At 49.0% G+C, this 17098-nt stretch overlaps 2 protein-coding genes across 10 annotated transcripts in view; one reads left to right on the forward strand and one right to left on the reverse strand.

Annotated features, from left to right (window-relative positions):
* The window catches only part of LOC119169139 (uncharacterized), a 748171-nt gene that overhangs the window by 383538 nt on the left and 347535 nt on the right, over positions 1-17098 (reverse strand). The window lies entirely within an intron of this gene.
* On the forward strand, positions 11857-12833 carry LOC142784655 (uncharacterized). Its single transcript, XM_075883083.1, has one exon. The coding sequence runs from the start codon at positions 11857-11859 to the stop codon at positions 12787-12789; it is 933 nt and encodes a 310-aa protein (XP_075739198.1). The 3' UTR covers positions 12790-12833.

Consider the following 17098-nt stretch of genomic DNA (forward strand, 5'->3'; position numbering starts at 1 on the left):
TATTTTTGAATGGGTGCTTTGATGATGCTCTCAAATCAAGTTGTCAGATAAATGACTGTCTCTTCACCTATACTTATATTTATAATGTTTATGTGCTGTATCAGTCGCCTATCACCGTTCTCAAAGTCAGAAGTCTCTGTCTCTTCTAAGAGCTGGACAATAAGCAAGCGAGGCGTACCGTGCAAACAGGCACTTGGCTGCACTTGAGGAAATTGTGGCAGATGCTGAGCTAGGTAAAAAAAGGCCGTTTTCCTTCTACATCAGATCGAAAGGTATGGGAAAAAACATGACAGTTACCCTGAAGAGTCAATTCGAGAGTGCGTCACATGGCGTTTCATTTCCTTGATAATCGATGAAGCAAGCATCAGACCCAAGTGCATCTATGACAGGAAGACCGACGCTGTGTTTGGCCTTAAAGACAAGCTCGGCGGTGTAGTTGTGCTTTTTACTGTTTACTTTAATGTATTTCAAACATTTTAGGGGTAATTACCGAATGTTAACTTGCTAAATTCTAACAAGCTGCTGTGCTGTTGTGCATAATGCAGTAAGGTCTCATTGGTTCTCTCCAAATAAACTCGTTTCCAGTTTGCTTGGTGCCTTTGATGACATTTGATAGATAGATGACAACCTATGACAATTAGAGTACGCCGCTAAGTACTTCAACCTGCATATGAAACCGAAACATTGGAACTAGCCAAGGTGAATCAATCGCGCTGCGATCAGAGAAAAATTTTGCAGCAATTTTCTTTGTTGCACCCGATGGCGGGCGCCTATGACAGCGGAGTACTTGGATTTCATTTCAAAAATGGGGGAGGGGGCAGCAAGGGCAGAGTGAAAGACCAAAAAAGTACAGAAAAATTAAACCACATAACAGGAAAATGCCGAAGCTTGTAATTTATTCAGGATACACTAAAAACTTAGGACGATTTCACGTTCTGTCAAATTTTGTAATTATTTTATTAATTTCTTTAGAGAAATCGCAAAATGGCTCATCGTCGCTTGGAGAAAATACATCGAAGTCGCGTATGGCTGGTGCGTCGCGTTCGACACAAATAATCAGCCGAAGATCAGAAACCCTGATTCGTTAATGGGCACGGAGTCTTCGTTCAGTTCTTTCTAGCCGGCCCCCTTTAAACCCCCTTCTGCATGCGCCAGTAGCGGGGATTGTAGTGAAAAATGAAGAAAAGAAAAGCAGAGGCCGCGCATAGCTCGCCCGCGCGCGGAGAGGGAGACGAGCACGTCTGCATGGTTGGCCCGCAGCGCCAGCTTGTAGCAGCGGCCGCAGGCAGGAACTAGGCCTCTTGCGAAGGCCGTATGACAGCGCGCGCTGCTCTCTAGCCCGGCCATGGTCATTGTTGTGTTTGTAACTGTTGTCACACACTATACATAATACTCAACGGCGTCACCTTTCTCATATAGGTCATTGCTATCGCATGTAATAATAATATTAATGAAAATAATATTATTGAAATTGTAATTTTTATTTGCCCTACAATACGAATTTTCTTGAGTAACGTGCAAGGCTAGACAGCAGGTTTGCTTACGATGGTTCGTCTGCTAGCCCGTCACCGCTGGGAGAAAAAAATCGGAGGCAACATGTGCATATAAGATGTTCTCAAGCTGCTTAATGCAGCTGAGAACCTCATATGTTGGCCCACGCCACTGTGTAACCGTGTTTACACAGAAAATAAGTTAATAAATAAACAAACAAACAAACGAACAACTTGGGTGAAGTGGAGTTGTCATTGTGATCACCGCCGTAGGAGCCTAGCGCAAAGCTAGTCCACGTACCTTAACGTAGATATATCTGCTCCTCCTCGCTACGCCCTCATGCATGATGGACGCGTTTTTGTACAAAAAACTACACGGTGCCGAAAACTGTTCGAGAAGTAACATGGGCGGACAGCGCACCATTCATGGCAGTCGCTTGCACGTCGCTGCCGCCGATCACAACATGCGCGTCCCGGGCCACTGGAGCAAAATCGTACTGCAGCGCCACTAGTTCTCGTGACTGCCACGCAGCCCATCTCTCCGGCGGAGCTTTCAAACTGAGTTTATTCTAGTAACATTGGCCACAGTATCCTGGTGTGCTATAACCTCCCGTGCTGCAGCCATGGCCTCCTAGTGCTCTGCAACTTGCCAAGCCCCCACCACAGTCTCCTAGCATACTGCAACCTGGCGAGTCGCAACTGCCGTCCCCTGGCATAGTGCAGTCTCTAGTGCTGCAGCTGCTTTCTGGGACACAGTCACTATCTCCTGTACTGTAGCGGCCAACCTCGGCAGAGCAACATTCACAGCGGCCAACCCTTGGCTTGGCTTCAAGACTATCAGACAAACTTTTAGTTTACGGTCTGAACTGTGTATATTCTGTTCTATGTACTAGAGTAGTGTATAGCAAATTCCACTGGAAACACGTCACGAAAATGCTCTGGCGCTGTTGTGAGGCGTTTAGTTTCGTTTGGTAGACAAAAGCCGCAGCGCCTACCGCAGTTGCTGCTGTGTTTTCGCTTGTGCATGCGATGTTTGTGGCCGTGCAAAAACTTTCCCGGTATTTGCAGGGAAAGGCACAAGAGAGATGCACCAGGTCTTTCTTTTTTTTTTTTTCAGTTTTCAGTTGAGAAAAACCGTCACTGATCAGCCGCAGCTGTGAAACGCGATAACTGGCCTTTGACACCGCTTCACCGGTTATGTTTCGGAGCGGCTTACCGATAAAAAGCGATTAGCTCTCTCAAGTGTTTTAATAAGCCATGAAATTACGCTTTTTTAATAAGCCATGGAAGCGTATTGAGCACATATACCTCAAAGCACGTACATGTTTTGGACAGCATTGTCATATGCGAGCATTTTTCGCAGTTGCCATTGTTGATATAACTGCAAAAGTCTTCGACACGTCAAAACAATATCGTCATATTGACGTGAACTAAAAATGTCACTCAGTCATGGAGCCAACGATTGAGCATTTGTTTTTTCCTGCGTGGGTACGGTTCATTAAAGTAGCAGCGAACGAAAGGATGACTTAGACTATGCTTCTTTATGATTATGGGGTCAATATGTGGCTGCGATGACACACTTGACACAAGTGCCCTGTTCTGGCTTCGGTGCGCTTCACTAGATTTTCACGTCTGTGTGAACTCACAGAAAAACATCTCGCAAGAAATCTGCCCAGTCATACGCATTTCGCAGCGTCGGTTTGAGGTACGAATTGAGCTGTGGACCTCACAAGTACGTAACCGCATTGTCCATAGCATGTTGTTGAAGCATTATCACAAGCGTTCTGCGGATGAAAGTGTCGCCGAGGTCGTTTTGGTCATTTGCACTAATAACTTCTCCGGCACATTTATTATATGCGAGGATTTACCGTAACGATTCATGACCACGTATTTTTACAATGCGTATTTGCATATTGTACTCTAGAGCCTCTTGCTGAACTGGGTACTCTAGAGCCTCTTGCTGCTCGTTGCTACAGAACTTACAGTTACTCATGTTGGTGCCATTGTTTTTGCGGGGGACCACGGCGATAACAGCGATGAGACGAGCACTAGCAAGCCCTGTGAATAATTCGAATAACATAATAAAACTACACCGGATATTGATGCGGTCGCGTCCTTTGTGTACTGTAGCCAACACTCAGTGTTGCTCGGCCGGCAAAAATAATCGGCTAGATTTGCCAATTTCACTTCCAATTGACAATTATCGCAAAAATTTTCGCTTACGTACAGCCTGGCGCAGCAGGTGAGATTTGCACAGAATAACACAATTTGCACAGCACTGCCACCCCTGCATACTTAACCGGGTATATGGAAGCTTGGGCATTGCTTCATGCAAAGGTTGACAACAAGATGTTTTAACCTCGAATGGTTCTTGAAAAAAAAAAATAACTTCCACAAGACATTTCCCCGATCTTCAAGCAGTGGTCCATATGCAGTATGGTGCCTTTACAAAGTGTCTAAGCCTGTTTTAGAACAACAGATGTAGAGAAAAAAATGTCCATTTGATATGCTTTCTACATTCCTTCAACTTAGGTTAATGCTTACTTGATGACATGCTAAACTACTGATCATCGCTACTGCAAATGAATCTAACTCCCTTACATCCGATTTTTGCTAGTTTACTTGCAAGCTTGGATGTGTGTGAATCCCAACAAACGCATCCATATTCAGGGACTGGGCATACATGACTAAAATGCACAGCCAAGTTCTTGAGTAGCCCAATAATAGATCGAAGTTGCTCTGCAAGAACTAGTGCTGCCTTGTCTACAATATCGTAAGCATGCTTTCTTGATTGCAAGTCAAAAAATACTGTGAAATTTCTTCCCTATGTTGCAATGAAGATAAAGTGGTGCTCGGACCGAGTGCATGTTTGGGTAGGAAAAGAGGAAGATGAGGCTGAGTAAGAACCAAGCATACGGGCATTGGCTAAATTTTTAGAGAAAAAGCTTATTATCCCACGGGTCGTATGTCCTGTGTCGTCGTTGTAGCTACCTCTCGTTTAGTCCCTAGAATGTCCGCTGGATGGCGGTACTAGTATATTGCCACGGGGTCGTGACATGCTTGAAGACAGGAGACTGTAGATTGAGATCCAACTGCTTATTTGGGCAAACCTGTGCCCGGTGAATGGAAAGTCAAATTCCAGCAGCAGTCTTGCACTGATAGCAGTGAACGGAGAATCGGCCGTCAATCAACTGACAAGCAGCGAAGCGTGTCAGCATTAATACCCTTCCTATCAAATATTCTAGCATTATCTTTAGCGGTGAGGTAGGTTCCTGAATAATCAGTGACGTTCCCGAAGCGGGCGTAATCTTAACAAAACAATCTACTAAAGCCTCAAGCTTCTCGAACACCATAGGCGCGGTTTGCGCTGAACGTAGCCTAACGGGGCGGTAACAAAACTTGAGCAAAGGAATGTGGCATTGCCCCCCTCTGAAAAAGGCACCGTCCTGATGCTTTAACAAAAGACGAAGGTATAATAATAAAAACAATTAACAATGAGTACAGCAACAACAACAAAACGCAGTCCTCAGGTTCACGCATGAAATGGCTTGACGCACACGACATGGACGACTTCAGGTCGAGCACGGCGCCGTTGAGAGTTCGTAATGCAGTCAGAAACAACCTCAAAGTCGAGTGAGCCGAGACATCAAACTACTCTGTACGGTTCGAAGTACTGTCCCAGAAGTTTTTCACTGAGCCCCCGTCGGCATATAGGCGTCCATACTCAGACACGGTCCACAGGCTGGTACTCTATGAAGCTTAGATTGTAATGGCGGCTGTCAGTCGCCTGCTTATTCTTGATGCTCAGCCGGGCGAGTTGACGAGCTTCTTCTGCGCGCTGAAGGTAAGTGGTGATGTCGACGTACATAGCTAGCATATCGGCGATGGTCTAATTTAGACGCTCAGTGAGGCCATTGGTTTGTAGGTGGTAGGCAGTAGTCCGGCGGTGACTTGTCTGGCTGTACGTCAGGATGACCTGAGTTAGGTTCGCCGTAAAGACCGTACCTCTGTCAGTAATGAGGATCTGTGGAGCTCCGTGTTGCAGGATGATGTTCTCAACAAAGAACTTTGCTATCTCGGCGGCACTGCCTTTGGGCAGGGCCCTTGTCTCGGTGTAGCGCGTGAGGTAGTCACTGGCTATCATGATCCATTTGTTCCCGAAATTCGACATGGGGAACGGCCCCAGTAAGCCCATGCCAATTTGCTGGAATGGCCGGTTCGGGATGGCTCGATAGGCTGGATAAGTCCGGCTGGCCTGGTCGGCGGTGTGTTTCATCGTTGGCAGTCCCGGCAGGTCCTAACATAGCGAGTGATGTTGGCGAAAAGTCGTGGCCCGTAGCATTTTTATTGCATTCTAGCGAGTGTACGGGAAACACCGAGGTGTCCAGCTGTTAGGTCGTGGTGTAGGGCCCCGAGTACTTCTGGTCTCACAGCTGAAAGAACCATGAGAAGGTGATCGGCTCAAAGGGATGAGAGTTCTTCTTTAGGAGAACTCCGTTTTGCAAGAAGACCGACTCCAGTCCTCTCTTAAAAACATTAGAAATAGTCGTGCTGCTACCCTCGAGGTAGTTCCACAAGGCTTCTGAGTTGTGGGTCAGCTCACTGTTGCTCAGCAAAGTCGTCAGCAGTTTTTGTTCCTAAGAAGCTGTCCTCAACCAGGCCACCAGGCAGCGATAGTTTGATGGGGCACGAGACAAGCAGCCGGCGAGTGTGTTCTTCCAGACTTGTAAACGATGGTCACATCAAATTCTTTAAGTCTGAGGCTCCATCATGCGAGGAGACTTGAAGGGTCTTTCGAGTTAGCTAGGCAACACAAGGCGTGGTGGTCGCTAACAACTTTGAAAGGCTTGCCCTTAGAGGTAGGGACGAAACTTTGACGCTGCCCAGATGATGGCAAGGCACTCCTTTTCAGTTGTAGCTTTTCTGTTGTAGCCTCGGCCTTGGATAGCGACTGGCAAGCATAACTGATGACCTTTTCGATACCGCCAGTCCTTTGCAAAAGAACGGCACCGAGTTCTGTGCTGCTTGCGTCGCTGTGTACTTCTGTTTCGTAGTATTCGTTGTAATGCGCAAGTATTGGTGGTGTTTGGAGGCCTCGTTTAAGTGCCTGAAATGCTTCCTCTTGTGCCGCTTCTCACCTGAATTTGACGTTGCTTTTCGTGAGGTGAGTTAGTGGCTCGGCGATTGTTACAATGTTGGTTCAAATGCAGCGGCCCCACGCGGCGCTGATAGTTGTGTTGAGCTGTGCAAGCCTGGCACAGCGGCGGGATGGCCGCTTTGGAAACAATAAACCACAGCTCGTTCTGGGCTAAGGGCTCAACATGTTCTTGTGTTCTTCGCGGGCCTGATGGCCTACTGTTCACGGTAGTCACTACCGCCTGGCCATCAGTGAATCTACACATGTAACAACTGGCGAGGAGGGTGAAAGGAAGTTTCATGTAAGTCTTCGTTCCCGCATCTCTTTGCCATCTGTTCACCGTGTCAAGTTTCGGCAACCTCGAGCCATTCGAGGGGGGAGGAGACGACTGGTCCTGTTACGTGGACTGGCTCAAAGCATTTTTCCTGGTGACTGATGTCGCCCCAGACAAGCGTACTTCCGTGTTCATCAGCTGCTGCAGGCAGAAAACGTATGCTTTGCTCCGCGATTTGGTCAAGCCCGCCAAGCCCAGTGACAAGAATCTGGACGAGATTCTTCAAGTACTTGGAAGCCATTATTGTCCAAGGCCCTCTGCCATTGTGCAGCGTTTTCATTTCAACTCGTGTGTTCGCGCGGAAGGGGAATCAGTCAGCAATTTTATCGCAGCACTAAAAAGCCTGTCCGAGTACTGCAGCTTCGGGGCTGAACTCGGGGTTGAACGACGCTGTTGCTCCGCAACAGCGTCGTGTGTGGCATAAACAACGTGGATGTCCACACAAGCCTTCTGAAAAAACCGGACCTCACCTTCAACGACGCTGTGCAGACCGCCCTAGCAATGGAAGCAGCAAAAAGGGACGCAGGTGAGATAGCGCAAGTGAACACAAGCAGCGCTTTCTCGACTCACCGTGTCTCGTCAGGTTCTGGGGGCATCACCTGCTACTGCTGTGGGGACGGACATCTTGCATCGAAATGCAAGCATGTGGAGATATTCTGCAATTACTGCCAGAAACGAGGTCATTTGGCGAAGATGTGCAATTCGCGACGAAGGGACAGCCAAGCCCAAAGCAACAGCCCGACCAAGGCACGTTCATTCTCGGCTTGCAGTTCACCATCGTCAAGTAACCGTCATCGTGTTAATACGATACGCAAGCAGGACGTCGCTACCACTTCATCTTACGAAGTTTTTGACATGTGGTCGGTCGACTAAGCCACGCCGCCATCGCCTTTCACGGTCACTGTTGACGTTTGCGGCAAGCTGCTCCGCATGGAAGTGGACACGGGGGCAAGTGTCTCTGTCATGGCCAAGTCGCGTCCTCTTAAGCTTTTGCCTTCGGTTCCTGTGCAGCCGTCACAAGTGCTTCTGCGAAGCTATTTCGGGGAACTAAAAAAGGTTCAGGGCAAAGCTGACGTCAGTGTTAAGTTTCATGGCAGGGAGGCCGACCTACCTATTTTTCTGACTGGAAACGGATTGCCCGCTCTTCTTGGACGCAACTGGATGCGTCAGCTGGGCATTGGCGTCTCCGACGTTGAAGTGAACATCCCCGCACTTTCCGACATCAAACACCTAGTCCAAGACTACGCCGAAGTGTTTGAAGAAGGCCTAGGTACATTCAAGGGTGCTAAAGCTTCTCTACATGTTCCTTCAGATGCTCCGCCTCGGTCCATCAAGCCACGTCCACTGCCGTACGGCTTGACAGATGGAGTAACTCAAGAAATCCATAGACTAAGAAGAGATTCCATTCTTGTTCCAGTCAAGACAGCAAAGTGGGCTCCACCTATTTTTCCTGTGACTAAAAGGGATGGACGCATCAGAATCTGTGGAGACTTTGGTGTCACCATAAACCCAGTGGCATCAGTGGAGCAGTACCCCATTCCAAGGATCGAGGACCTGTGGACTGTGCTTGCTGGAGGTGAGAAATACATAAAATTGGATTTGCAAGATGCGTACCAGCAAGTTGTCCTTGACGAGGCCTCTAGGGAGTACGTCACAATTTCGGTGCATATGGGGTTATTTCAGTACACCAGGTTGCTTTTTGGCGTCTCATCTGCTCCTGCCATATTTCAGCGCGAGATGGAGAACTTGTTCAGGGGACTGCCCCATGAAGCAGTCTATTTTGACGACATTCTTGTGACTGGCACAAATGATACTGAGAATTTTCGCAACCTTCCTGCTCTACTTAGCAAGCTTCAGGAATCAGGCCTCAAGCTGAAACTTGAAAATTGCCATTTCTTTGTGCCGAAAGTTGAGTATCTCTGGCACATCATCAGCAAGGAAGGCCTTTTCCCGAATGTTGACAAGGTAGCAGCCATTCTGCATGCTCCTGTGCCTCAGGATGTCAGGGAACTTCAGAGTTTCTTGGGACTTGTAAACTTCTACAGTCGCTTCTTACACAATCTTTCATCACTCCTTCGTCCACTGCACTTACTTCTTTGTGAAGGGAAGAAGTGGGAGTGGAGACATGAACAACAAAATGCATTCAATGCCTGCAAGCACTTGGTGACATCAGCTCCAGTTCTCGTGCATTTCAACCCTGCCAGGCCTGTTTGCCTCAGCTGTGACGTATCACCTTGTGGTATAGGTGCAGTTCTGGCGCACAAAGATGCTGATGGCGGGAAACATCCCATTCCTTTTGCCTCGAGGAGCTTGTCAAAAGCAGAACAAAACTACAGTCAACTCGACAAGAAGGCACTGGCTTCAGTGTTTGGTGCGGATCGGTTTCACAAGTACTTGTGGGGCATCTCATAGGAAGCACACACTGACCACAAGCCACTTCTTGTACTGCTGGGTGCCAACAAGCCCGTTCCCGTGCAAGCTTCGCCTTGAGTGGTCAGGTGGGCTCTGAAGCTGTCTGCTTACAAGTACGAACTTGTATGCAAGCCTGGCAAAGAGCTCGGCCACGATGAAGCTCTTAGTAGACTGCCTCTCCCAACTGACACTACTGCATTACCACGACCTGCTGAAATCTTCTTGCTAGAGGAGGCATATCTGAGACTCCTTTCACCAGGTGTTGTGGCCCAAGCCACACGAAATGACCCACTTCTGAGCCATGTTGTTCTTGCTGTTCTGAAAGGAGAAAGCCTGCCAGTAGGACCAGAGTGAAACCCTTTCGATACCAGAAGCTCAGAACTCAGTCTTCATGAAGGTTGCCTACTCTGGGGATCAAGAGTAGTGATCCCTAAGTCATCGCAGGCCCAAGTTCTTGGTGTTCTTCATGCCAGCCACCGAGGTATCGAGAAGAGCAAGATGATTTCCAGGAGCCATGTTTGGTGGCCAGGCATTGACAATGATATTGCCAACAGCGTGAAAAGCTGTGCTACGTGCCAGACTCAACATCCAGCTGCACAGTCGGTTCAGCAGACGCCGTGGCCTTTTCCACAGCGACCCTGGTCAAGAGTTCACATTGATTTTGGGGACTATTTCTAGGTCACACATTCTTGGTTATTGTAGATGCATTCTCGAAGTGTATAGAAGTCTTTCCTGTGTCTTCCACAGCTGCAGAAGCTACCATTTCTGCATTGAGAATTGCATTCGCTCAGCATGGCCTGCCTAATGTCATAGTTTCAGACAACGGTCCTGCCTTCACCAGTGCCCAGTACCTTGAGTTCTTAACTCGAAATGGAATACGCCGCATGCTTGTACTGCTGTATCACCCTGCCTCAAATGGTGCAGCTGAAAGAGTTGTACAAACTGTGAAGAGCAAACTCAACAAGTCTGGTTCTGGGAACTTCCAAACGCAGATCTCCAGGTTTCTGTTCCACTATAAGACCACACCACATGAAGTGACAGGTCGGCCACCGTGTGAACTCTTGACAGGAAGAATGGTCAAGACTCCGTTGGATGTCTTCAGGTCAAGCCTGCACGCATCTGTATTTTTAAAACAACTCAAGCAGAAGTTGTATGCTGACAGAGGGTCCCGGCAGGCTCCATCACTGCAGCCAGGTGATGATGTGTACGCGCGAACCTTTCAAAGGGGCACACCTTGGGTGCCTGCCAGTGTTGTGGACGTCCATCATCAGCCAGTGTCTGTTTTGAAGATGGCACCTTGGGAAACTGACACAGCAACCACTTGCGCCAACAGACAGAAACATTGGCCTCTCCTGAAACTGCTATCGCTGCAGCTCCACCACAGTCGGAGCCGCCGCTTCATCATGCGCCAGCTGTTCCAGAAGTGCCTCATCAGGAACAGCTACATGGAACTAGCTTCACTGGGAGTAGCTGTGCCACGGAGAGCGACGGGACTGAGCTCAACAGTAGTGTGCATGTGAACAGTGACTCTGTCGTGCCTACGCCTAGCACGCCGAAGTTGCGACGTGGCACAAGAACTAGGAAAGCAGTGAATAGGTACTCCCCGTAGTCTTCCTCCTAAGAGGGGAGAAGTGTTACAATGTTGGTTCAAATGCAGCGCCCCCACGCGGCGCTGATAGTTGTATTGAGCTGTGCAAGCCTGGCACAGCGGCGGGGTGGTCATTTTGGAAACAATAAACCACAGTTTGTTCTGGGCTAATGGCTCAACATGTTCTTGTGTTCTTCGCGGGCCTGATGGCCTACTGTTCACAGTAGTCACTACCGCCTGGTCATGAGTTAATCTACACATGTAACAGCGATGTAAAATGTTTGACAAAATGCCTGTAATCCGAAGAATTGACGTACAGCCTTCTTGTCAGTGAGCTGTAGAAAATCAGCGATAGTGCATGTTTTCCGTGGGTCGGGACAGACTATGGACTTGCTTATCACGTGTCCAGGAACAACTGCTCCTCGCACGTGAAGAGGCACTTTTCTAGCTTCAGGGTTAGTCTCGAGGTGTCGATAGCTTGAAGTACCCCTTCAAGGCGTTGGAGGTACTCGTCAAAGCTGGAAGAAAACACGGTGTCCATAACATGCTGAAAACCTCACAGGCGCCGAGCGAAGTCCAATTGGTATGACCTTAAACTCGAAAAGGCCGTCTTCTCTCGATCCCTCTTGTCAACCTCGATTTGCCAATAGCCCGTTTTGAGGTCCATCGAAGAAAAAGTACTTCGCATTGTGAAGACAGTCCAGTGCGTCGTTTATACGTGGTACAGAGTACAAGTAATTTTTTTTTTGTTATTTTGTTCAGGCCGCGGTAATTGATGCAAAAAATGTAGGGTCTCGTTTGTGGTGATAGCGCCCAGGCGCGTCAAGTGTCCACGTTATCTGGCGCTGTCGCCCGCAATTGTAAAGTGTCGTTTGTACGTGACGTCATTGGTCACATGAGTGTCTGCTATATATGTATGCTGGTTGCATGGAATAAAGTGGGATGTTATCTCGCGCCCATCGGAAGCGGCTCAGTCCCTTTCTCAGCTCCTGCGGCCGGCCCGGACGCGCACGCCCTTTCGCTAGGGCGCAACACGACATGGTGTCAGAAGTGGGATCCTTCTGATATTCGAGGGGCGTTGCACCTTTCTTTGTCAAGCGGCGCCATGTCAGAAGACAAAGAAGTCAAGCCAGTTCACGGCATGTTCGCGGTTCCAGCTCCGCCAGCGTTTGACTTCGACCGAACGTCCGAATGGCCTTCCTGGATCCAACTATTCGACGACTACCGCTTTGCCTCTGGCTTAAATGAGCGAAGTGAAGAAGCGCAAGTCCGGACTCTACTCTACACAATGGGCAGGCAAGCGAGGGAGATCTTTTTGACCTTCACACTATCTGAACAACAGCAGAAGCAGTATGAAACCGTCAGAAAAAAGTTCGACGATCACTTTGTGGCCGCACGGAACCTCGTTTACGAGAGCGCATGTTTTCACCGACGCATACAACAACCAGGCGAGTCAGTCGACCAATTCATCACCGCGTTGCACACACTGGCGGACCGGTGCGACTACAAGGAAAAGGAACGCATGATCCGCGACCGGTTTGTAGTCGGCCTCAGTGATGCCAAGCTCTCGGAGTCTCTGCAAATGGATGCAAATCTTACACTCGCCAGCGCTTTGGCAAAAGCTCGCTTGAAGGAGACCGTCCAACGACAGCAGCAACAGCTGCGAGAAACCAGCGACGAACCTTCGGCAGCGCCAGCCAGCAACCTGGACGCGGTCAACAAACAACGGCAGCCCCGAAAGAATTCTTCAGGACAGCGTTCCGGCACCTCGTCAAGGACCAGTGCACCGGTCACACAAGGTCAACGCACCAGACCACAGTCCTACTGACCTCTCACATCCAGTTCGTGCCCCAACTGCGGTCAAGGAGAGCACCCGAGGACCTCCTGCCCGGCACGAGCTGCGAAATGCAACTACTGCGGTTATTCCGGACATTTTGCAGTGGTGTGTCGGAAAAAGGCTGCAGGCGAGCGAAAGAAGGTACCGATTTCTTCTCTCCATATGGAAAAAGGGGCATATTTCGTAGGCGCGGTAAATGGGGAGCACTCCAATTCTCGGTATGCTCAAGTTATCATTAACGGCACTCCGGTGTTCGCTAAACTTGACTCGGGTGCAGAAGTGTCCGTTGTACCCTCAACATTTCCGGGATTGCCTACCAAATTAGACAAGTGCGACATAACCTTAACAGGCCCTGCGAATGAGCCACTGCATGTTCTCGGAAAATTTCTTGCCACTATACAGTGGAGACAACGCATTGTCCGACAAACTGTGTACGTAGTCTCGCCTTTACGCTCGATACTTTTGGGTCTCCCAGCCCTCGAAGCCCTTGAGCTGATCAAGTTCGCTGACTCGGTCAGTAGCGCAACAGCCATCGAAGCTTCCTACCCTCAGCTTTTCGGTAGTCTGGGAGCTATGAAAGAGGAATACAATATCAGACTGAAGCCGAACTCGGTACCCTTTGCTATTCCGGTTGCGCGTCGTATTGCCTTACCCCTGCGGGACCGAGTGAAGCAGGAGCTCGAGCGTATGGAGCGAGATGACGTAATCCGCAAAGTAGACGAACCAACAGAATGGTGCGCAGGTATTGTACCAGTACTCAAACCTTCTGGAGACGTTCGTATTTGCGTTGACTTGACGCAACTAATTAAAAGTGTACTTCGCGAGCGCTATGTTATGCCAACGGTTGAAGATAGCCTTGGTCTGTTAAGTGGGGCATCGGTTTTTTCGAAGCTGGACGCTAATTCTGAATTTTATCAGATCAAGTTGTCGCCGGAAAGCCAATTGTTGACTACCTTCATTACGCCATTTGGGCGATACTGTTTTCAGAGGCTACCGTTTGGAATAACGTCAGCACCTGAGTTTTTTCAAAAGAAAATGTCGCAGACTCTGGAAGGAATCCCAGGCGTGGTAAACATGATGGATGATGTGCTCATTTATGGCTACAACAAAGCTCAACATGATGAGCGTCTGCGTCTTACTTTAGACCGTCTCATGAGTGCTGGTGTTACGCTAAACAAAGAAAAGTGTTGTTTTAGAGTAACCGAGATAAAGTTTCTTGGTTGTGTTCTAAGTCGAGATGGAATCAGGCCGGACCCTGAAAAGGTCCGGGCCATCAAAGAACTGCCGACGCCAAATAACGTGTCTGACGTTCGACGGCTGCTCGGTATGACTAATCATCTGGCAAGATTCATACCAGATTTGGCTTCAAAAACGGCGCCGTTACGTCACTTGCTTTTGAAGAGTTCTGAATGGACGTGGGGACCAGCCCAAGAGCAAGCGCTGTCATACGTTAAAGACGTTATCGGTTCGGCGCGCGTCATGGCTAACTATGATGCAAAGTACCCTACGATTCTTTCCGCCGATGCGTCGTCATTCGGTTTGGGGGCGGTACTGATGCAAGTTCAACCAAACAACGAAAAACGACCCGTTGCCTTTGCATCACGATCGTTGACGCCTGCCGAAACCAGATATTCCCAGATTGAAAAAGAAGCACTAGCAATGACGTGGGCGGCAGAACGATTCGAAGGGTACATCAAAGGTCTTGAAATTGTGTGTGAAACCGACCACAAACCTCTTGTAACCTTGCTGGGAAAATCTCCTTTAGATGTTTTACCACCTCGCATTCAGCGTTTTCGCATGAGGCTCATGCGGTTCAGCTATGAAGTTGTGCATGTCCCGGGCAAGAGCTTAGTTACTGCAGATGTGTTTTCGAGGGCCCCGATTCGGGGAAAAGAAACTGATAATGCACTGTCTATTAGTGACGTCAGCAAGCACGTTTCAGGATGCTTGTCAAACGCGGTCGAGGCCAGCCTCTTCGAGAGAGTGAAAGCAGAACAAGCCGCGGACGAAGTTTGTCAAGCACTCGTAAAATTCAACCGGAAAGGGTGGCCAAAATTTTCATCTCTTCCGATGGTCTTGCGTCCATATTGGCAGGAAAGAGCCACGCTTACAGTTGCTGAAGGCGTGCTACTTAAAGGTATGAGGTTGGTCATTCCTCGAAAATTGCGCGCAGAGGTCTTGATACGCTTGCACGAGAGTCACCTGGGAATCGAAAAATGCAGAGCTCGAGCCAAAGAGTCGGTATGGTGGCCAGGGTTGAGTTATCAGCTGAAAGCTTTGGTTACCGATTGCCGCGTATGCGCCGAGCACAGACACCAAAAGCCAGAACCAATGATCCCAACAACCACTCCACAGCGTCCTTGGCAAAAACTAGGAGCTGATCTCTGCCATGTTCAAGGAAAATGGTATTTGGTAGTCGTAGATTATTTTTCTAGGTACCCAGAGATTGCTTTGTTATCATCTACAACGAGTGCCACTGTCATTACGCACCTTAAAAGTTTCTTTGCAAGACATGGCATACCAGAAGTTATGTCTGATAACGGAGCGCAATTTGTGTCGCAGGAATACAAGTTGTTCGCTCGCAACTACGGGTTTCGCGCTGTGACGTCTAGCCCAAGGTACCCCCAGGCACATGGTGAAGTAGAGAGGATGGCCCAGACAATCAAAGGTCTCATTACAAAAGCAAAGGACCCATATCTTTCTCTCCTAGCGTACAGGGACACTCCGGGGCCACTTGGGAAAAGCCCTGCAGAACTTCTAATGGGCAGGCGGCTACGCACAACGGTGCCTGTCCATCCCACAAGCCTTCTACCTCAGACGGTGAACCTGAGAGTGTTCAGAAGCCATGATACGACCGCCCGACAGCAGCAGCGTAGGAACTTCAACCTTCGTCATAGGGCTACTTCGTTGCGAGCACTCGAACCGGGCGCGGAAGTCTGGGTGACGGACTGCAAAGCAAAAGCGCGAGTCTTGCGACTTGCTGAGCGGCCGAGGTCGTATGTGGTTAGAACTTCCACTGGTGTAGTTCTAGAAAGAAACAGGAAATCCTTGGTGCGCTTTGTTTCACAGCCAAAAGAAGGTGAGGATGAGGCAGATAGCGATGATTTTCCTCAGGCAGATGATAGTCGGGTAGAAACTGAACAGAATTTTAATCGCGTTACAGACAGCATGGCGCCTGACGATCTATCTAGCCCTTCCTTGCCGGGAACTGACCTTCCTGAATACCAAACGCGATCTGGTCGTCTTGTTCGACGGCCGGACCGCTACGGGTTCAGTAATTGACTGTATTGTTCTTGCGCATTTTTTGTTTTCTGCAAAGTGTTCTTTCGCTGGCAGTGCTGCGAAGTTTGTTGCAACTGTCAGCGTATTGTTAAAGAAGGGGAGATGTGGTGATAGCGCCCAGGCGCGTCAAGTGTCCGCGTTATCTGGCGCTGTCGCCCGCAATTGTAAAGTGTCGTTTGTACGTGACGTCATTGGTCACATGAGTGTCTGCTATATATGTATGCTGGTTGCATGGAATAAAGTGGGACGTTATCTCGCGCCCATCGGAAGCGGCTCAGTCCCTTTCTCAGCTCCTGCGGCCGGCCCGGACGCGCATGCCCTTTCGCTAGGGTGCAACACGACACCGTTCTTCTTCTTCACTAATACCATGGATGTAGCCGACGATCTCTTTGATGGCTGAATGATGAAGACGCATAGTATTTTGCCGACTTGTTTCTTCACGGCGTCGCATTCACGTGTTGAGACTCGGTACGAGCTTTGTCGAACTGGTCGGGCAGTTTCTTCTGTTATGATGCGATGTTTCGTGACTCGGGTTTTAGCATTCGCGATAATGACTAGAAGCAGTCCTTAAATTGCAAGAGCAGAGACTTGAGCTGGTCTTGCTTGCACTTCGAAAGGCTCGGGTTGACATCGAAATCTGGTTTGGCACCTCGATTCGTCGAAGCCCGATCAGCAGCATCGAAGAGGGCAACTGAATTGCTGGCCTCCACGAATTTGTCGATGTGGGCAACCGCTGCACCACAGTTGAGGTGCCTATATTCGTGACTGAGGTTTGTCAGCACCACCTTTGCTTTGTTATCACGCAGCTCAGCTATGCCTCCTGCGACGCAAATCTGATGGTTCAGAAGAAGGTGCTAATCGCCCATAACGGCACCTTCAAAGTTTTCGACTTTTTCGGTGCCAATGAAAACGACGATGCTGGAGAAAGGTGGCATTGTGACCTACTCTTCTAGCACATGCAATGCATAATTCCTTGGCGTTGTAAGGGTCAGCAGCGTGTTTTCTGAGATTAGCGTGA

This window comes from Rhipicephalus microplus, chromosome 2 (assembly GCF_043290135.1).
Source record: "Rhipicephalus microplus isolate Deutch F79 chromosome 2, USDA_Rmic, whole genome shotgun sequence".
NCBI classification, from domain to species: Eukaryota; Metazoa; Arthropoda; class Arachnida; order Ixodida; family Ixodidae; genus Rhipicephalus; species Rhipicephalus microplus.